Source organism: Podarcis cretensis (genome assembly GCF_951804945.1).
Source record: "Podarcis cretensis genome assembly, chromosome: 10".
NCBI lineage: Eukaryota > Metazoa > Chordata > Lepidosauria > Squamata > Lacertidae > Podarcis > Podarcis cretensis.
The window spans coordinates 9,730,641-9,737,032 of NC_137179.1; the positions used below are offsets into that span (position 1 = coordinate 9,730,641).

The following is a 6,392-nucleotide window of genomic DNA, read 5'->3' on the forward strand; positions in this document are numbered from 1 at the left end:
AAACACTTAATTGATGCAACAAAAAACAGCATAAAATATAGTATAAAACATGAATAACAATAAATTATTGTGGGGTTTAAGCTAGTCCAGCAAAATTGGATGTGCTTTGTCTGCCCACTGTCTAATACAGCACTGATGGGAACACAGAGAGGAAATATTTAACCCTCTTCCTTTTCCAATGAAGCTCTCCCCCACAGCTGCTACCCTCAGGCAGGAAACTTACATGGAGGTGGGGGAGGTTTCAAAAGCATGGAAAGGGTTAACTCCTTGCATGCCACAATCCCAATTCTTTTTTGCATCTGTGGCTGCTATAGTTAAAGAACACCAGACACATTAAATGATTCAATGCAATTAACATCATGCGCTTTTCTGTTTGGTCCTAAAATCCAGAGAACAATTTAACGGATGCTCAGGCTGGGGTTTGTTGGTCGCACGTTGCAGAGGAGTCACATATTCTAACAATTCGAAAGAAGGAAGTCCCTTGCCACTTCCCAATAGTTTTGTTTTCGGAGGAACCACAGTGGTGCATAGACAAGTCAGTTGACTCAAAACTGGGTGTTATTTGTAAAGCGCTGGAGCAAAAAGCTCCAAGATCAAGTTGGTGGTATTGAAAGTTTGTTTTCTCTTAGAGCTCCCTTTGGGGTGGGGGTGGGGGATTGTTTTCAATTACAGTGGTACCTCGGGTTAAGTACTTAATCCGTTCTGGAGGTCCGTTCTTAACCTGAAACTGTTCTTAACCTGAAGCACCACTTAAGCTAATGGGGCCTCCTGCTGCTGCCGTGCCGCTGGAGCATGATTTCTGTTGTCATCCTGAAGCGAAGTTCTTAACCTGAAGCACTATTTCTGGGTTAGCGGAGTCTGTAACCTGAAGCGTATGTAACCTGAAGCATATGTAACCCGAGGTACCACTGTAATGCAGTGTTTGGAAATAGCAAAAATGCATTTGCAGGTGTGATGTGTGTCGCACAGGGCATGATTTAAGAGTGCCATTGCGGGGTGTAATTCATGATTGCTCTATGTATTCTCTTTTGCAGTTCAGTTTTGAGATCAGCCTGTCTGATTCTCGCCTCTGTCTTTGCCCTTTTGCCATTGCTTTGGGCAGTGATTCCCAAAGTGGGGGGTACTGCCCCCCAAGGGTCAACACAGTTACAGAGGTGGAGGTGGGGCGGGAGGTGCCAAGAGGCGAGAAGGGTGGCAGGGAACTCTGCACATGACTAACAGACTTTACGAAGGTGGCATCACTGAATCAAGTTTATCAGTTTCGTTGACTTAATTAAACTAAATAGCTTTAACTGGATTTTGAATGAATGGTCAATTGATTGTTACTGTTTTGGGCTTTGTTGTCTTGTTACTGTGGCTTCTGCTATTCTAGTTAAGGCTTTTTACAGGGTAGGGGCGCTGCGGATGAGTTCATGGAACCAAGGTTTGGGTGGCCCAAAAAACGGTTTGGAAACCATTGGATTAAGAATTTCTTAGCAGACGATTGACAGCTTTAGGAAGGACCTCAGTGCAAATTTTGTGAGCTGCCCAGAGTGGCAGGGGTACAAATTATTATTATTATTATTATTATTATTATTATTATTATTATTATTTTACATTCTATTGCAATTTTTTTACTTAGCAAATACTTCTGGTATTCACCCATGCATCGATCATACACCATTTGTTTCCTTCTGCAGTCGACAACGATCCCCACTTCATCATCAACCTGCCGAGGCAGCATAAGAACATCTGCTTCAATATAGATTCTGAACCCGGAGCGATCCTGAACTTAATTTCAGATGCCAAGTCCGGTAAGGGAGAAAAAGTGCCATTCTGCAGCTATTTTGCGCATTTGGAAACAGTCATAGAAACATGGGAGTTCAGAAACGTTCAGGGGGATGAAATTGTAAGAGCCAGTGTGGTGTAGTGGTTAAGAGCGGTGGACTTGTAATCTGGTGAACCGGGTTCGCTTCCCTGCTCCTCCACATGCAGCTGCTGGGTGACCTTGGGCAGGTCACACTTCTCTGAAGTCTCTCAGCCTCACTCACCTCACAGAGTGTTTGTTGTGGGGGAGGAAGGGAAAGGAGATTGTGAACCGCTTTGAGACTCCTTAAGGGGAGTGATAAAGCGGGATATCAAATCCAAACTCTTCTTCCAACTCTTCTAAGAGACCAAAAAAAGGCCAGCCTGGATTGCAGTACATCTGCAGAAACGCCAACACTGCTTTCTTTCTCTTTTGTAGGGATTGCTGTCAATGGGCAGCTGGTTGGGGCCAAGAAGCCCTTGAACAACAAGCTACATACCTACTTTGGCAAGATCGGGTTCAATTTCGAAAAGAAAGGCTTGAAGATTGAAGTCAGCACTGAGGGCATCAGCTTGAAGGATGGCTCCTCCACCACATCCCTCTCCTGGTCCAATTTAGGAAGCCTCATTCGAAGGAGGTAATAGGGAAATTGGATGAGCACCAGGGATTCCCTAGACTTGTTGATCTCCTTATGTGGGGGAGAGTTATTGTACGTTGTGTGCCCCAGCAGTGATCTGCAGCTTGCCTCTGTGTGTTCCTGAAATTTAATTGGAGTATTTGCATTCCAACCCACACCCACCTGCCCTACACCTGGTGGTGTCATAAACAGCCTCAGGTGTGGGGCAGGGAAAGAGACTTGCATGGCACTATGCAAGCCCCCCATATCAGCAATGCCACAATACAGATCTGCATTGGCTCCCAGTACGTTTCCGAGCACAATTCAAAGTGTTGGTGCTGACCTTTAAAGCCCTAAACGGCCTCGGTCCTGTATACCTGAAGGAGCGTCTTCACCCCCATCGTTCAGCCCGGACACTGACATCCAGCACCGAGGGCCTTCTGGCGGTTCCCTCATTGCAAGAAGTGAGGTTACAGGGAACCAGACAGAGGGCCTTCTCGGTAGTGGCACCCGCCCTGTGGAACGCTCTCCCATCAGATGTGAAGGAAATAAGCAGCTATCTTCTCTTTAAAAGACATCTGAAGGCAGCCCTGTTTAGGGAAATTTTTAATATTTAATTCTGTATTGTTTTTAACACTTGATTGGTAGCCGCCCAGAGTGGCTAGAGAAACTCAGCCAGATGGGCGGGGTATAAATAAATAAATATAATAATAATAATAATAATAATAATAATAATAATAATAATAATATAAGGTGTGTGCTGGTTTGTAATCACACAGCTCAAAGATGGAATTAACTCTTTATCAGCAAAGACACAGACTTGGTTGAGTGTCAGACCTAATGAGCAGAGCACCTCATTCCTGGTGCTCTTATTGCATGAAAATCAGTTGCCAAGACTGAAAGTCCCATTCTCCTCATAGCTGTTTAAATTCACTACTCTAGCCACTACACCGAGGGTAGTCAACATGCAATCCTCCAGATATTGTTGGACTACAATTCCCATCAGCCTCAGCCATCACAGCCAGGAATGATGGGAGTTGCAGTCCGTCAAAAGATATGGAGAGCACTTCATGGGCTATCCCTGCTCTACACCAGGCATCCCCAAACTCGGCCCTCCAGATGTTTTGGGACTACAATTCCCATCATCCCTGACCACTGGTCCTGTTAGCTAGGGATGATGGGACTTGTAGTCCCAAAACATCTGGAGGGCCAAGTTTGGGGATCCGTGCTCTACACCATATGGATGAGGCTGCTCTTTGGATGATGACATCATGTTGCAACCAAGACAGCATTTGACAGGTTTATTGGACACGACAGCTAGATCTATTTGGTTCACAATGAGACGGCCAAAGCCCAACCAAATGCGTTTCTGAGTAGAGGACTCGGAACACACTACTCATGTATCTACTTGCCGTTTCTCGTAGAGTGCTAGTCTCTGTGAAGAGTGACAACAAAGTCAACATCACGGTGGATGGGGACTTGTCCTTTGTGGTCGTGCTTCACCGTGTATGGAAGAAGCATCCAGTCAATGTTGACTTCCTGGGAATCTACGTCCCTCCTGCAAGCAACTTCTCCTCCAGTGTGCATGGCCTAATCGGTAAAGTCTCCTTGGAGACAGGGAGCCGGGTTCAGTGCTGCTTGTTGCTGTGTATACATGGGTCCTTGTGAAAGCGATGAGCTTTAGGGAAAAGAGGAAATGCTCAAAACCAGGGTGGGCGGAAGTTAAAGATGGTGGTTCCCCTTTAGAAGAACAGAATTCTCACCTGAACCATTCTGAATGTTGTTACTGTGGTCGCAGGCAGGACCAGATTTAGGTTGGATGACGCCCTAAGCTACCGGAGGTAATGGGGCCCTTTATATGTCCAGCTGTCCTTTCTCAACAACAAATTGCCACTATTTTTTTCTGTTGAATATATGCTATTTGGTAATTTATGGACCTAATAGGTATCCAAAGCCATTTGCACATAACAGTCCATGCAGAATGTAGGCACCCTATATATAGAAATGAGCAAACCAGGGATATTTTTGGGAGCAGGCTAGCAGGCGGGGCCCATGACTTACGTCATAGGAGCCTACACAACACAAAACACAGTTGCTGTATGTAGGTTTTATTTTATTTGTTTTTTATCTTATATTTTGTAAATGTACATCCAGGTTTTTTTCCCCTTTAATTTTTTTGGGGTTCCCCAAGAGAGGGGGCCCTATGCTATAGCTTGTTTAGCTTACATGTAAATCTGGCACTGCCTCAGCCACTGAGCCATGGCCCTTCCCACCTGTGATAAGTGTATATGGCACATGGGGTTAAATTGGCTACATTTACAACAGGTCCCCGATCCCACACTATTTTCAACGTAAAACGAATTGGGGAAACAATGGCTATGCTAGATCTGCAACCATTCTGACTCCCGCCTCCAAATATTTGGGGATTATAGTTGTGCAAGGGGTAATCCTCCTTAACGAGTGTTTCCACGTCTACAAATGCACTTGTGGGGGGCACACACAGCCCCCCAGGACCGCCTAATGTCAAGTGATGATTCTCCTCCCCCAGGGCAGTTCATGTTGGAGCCAGACGTGCACATCTATAATGAGCGGCCTGGACAAGATCCGGGGAAAGCTGATGCTACCATGGAAGTGAAAGGCCACAAACTCACTGTCACCAGGTAAACCACTTGAGTTAGCTGAAACCAAAGCCTCTCGACCTCAGAGATGCTCAGAATGGGATGTAAAGATGTAGTTTTGCTTACAGTGAATCTCTTTGTTCATGGTTTATTGTGGAACAGGATGGGGCAAAATTTCACATTGTAGTGAGGAGGAAAGTTGTGAGTTGTGTACAATATAAAATCCAACCACACAGCAGCTTTTTTTCAGGGTCCTCCCAAGCTTTGGGAAACACGTAATTTACGAGTTCTTTTTTTCAGCTGAACTCATATTTTTATACTGAATCAAAAGTTCCAAATCCTGCAAGGTTTCCCATTCGGGGAAATGGAGGTTCTGCGAGAGTTCATGAGAGCTGGCACTTTTCAACTGATTGTTCCATAGATTTAGTAAACAAAGCTGTTGTGAAGTTAGATTGGGACGTTTTGAGTATTTTGGTCATTCCTTGACAAACCAGCCTCCAGACTTGGGCAGTGCCACCACAGGTGAAGAAAGCTTCCTCTTTTTCGACACCCTAAAATGTTTCTGAAACCATTTCCCCCTAACAAACAGCATCCTGGCAACCGCAGATTAGTGAGGACGATGAGAAGACTATCCAATTCAGCTTTGTTGCATACCACAGTGGTTTTATTTGATTTTGATTTTCCTGCAGAGGTGTGCAGAAAGACTACCGCCTGGACCGTGTCTTTGGGACTGCTGTTCGTTGCTGGTTCGTGCACAACAGTGGGAAGGGCTTTCTCGACGGTCACTACACAGATTACCTCGTCCCCACGTTATACAGCTATCCGAAGCATCCTTGAAAGGGTGGGCGGGCCTAAAGCAGAGGCAGGCGATGGCCAGCATCTGATTGGCCAAGGCTCTTCTCCACCCACCCCGCTGGCGATTTGCTTGTGAACCTGTCTTTCCAGGTGAAAACCCCTTTTCCAAGAGAAAAGCCCTGGCAGGCTAGATGCAGCCTGCAGATCCCACTGCCTACCCCAGCACAATGAAACCTTCTCCCCACTAAAGACAGCAAACATCTCTCTGCTCATATCTAGGGTCCTCCATAACCTTTCTGGGTGTCGTGGAAAAGCAGAAAAGCAACTGGCATACATTGTGGAGTTTGAAAATAAGGCCAAGTAAGATATGGCCATCATATATATATATGAAGATTAGTCGTCCTGGTAGGAAAAAAATATTTTTCAAAGAGAATAAAAATCTTCCTTTTTGGGATGATGTCGTCTGTTTCATTTCTTTGGCGAAGCCTCCAGGGCTTCCACCACTGCAGCTGGGACAGAAGTCACACGGTATTAGCTGCAAATCTAAACTAAAACATCCATTAAATCACTACAGGTA

General features: G+C 45.3%; 1 protein-coding gene across 2 annotated transcripts in view; it reads left to right on the top strand.

Moving 5' to 3' along the window:
* Positions 1-6,269, top strand: part of ITIH2 (inter-alpha-trypsin inhibitor heavy chain 2) — a 46,122-nt gene extending 39,853 nt beyond the window's left edge. For both annotated transcript variants that reach the window (XM_079992321.1, XM_079992320.1), the window contains 5 exons: positions 1,680-1,793; positions 2,225-2,423; positions 3,827-3,999; positions 4,951-5,062; positions 5,710-6,269. In XM_079992321.1, the coding sequence (XP_079848447.1) occupies positions 1,680-1,793; positions 2,225-2,423; positions 3,827-3,999; positions 4,951-5,062; positions 5,710-5,857 (746 nt within the window). In that variant the 3' untranslated portion in view covers positions 5,858-6,269. The remainder of the gene's footprint in view (positions 1-1,679; positions 1,794-2,224; positions 2,424-3,826; positions 4,000-4,950; positions 5,063-5,709) is intronic.
* Positions 6,270-6,392: the final 123 nt, after the last annotated feature.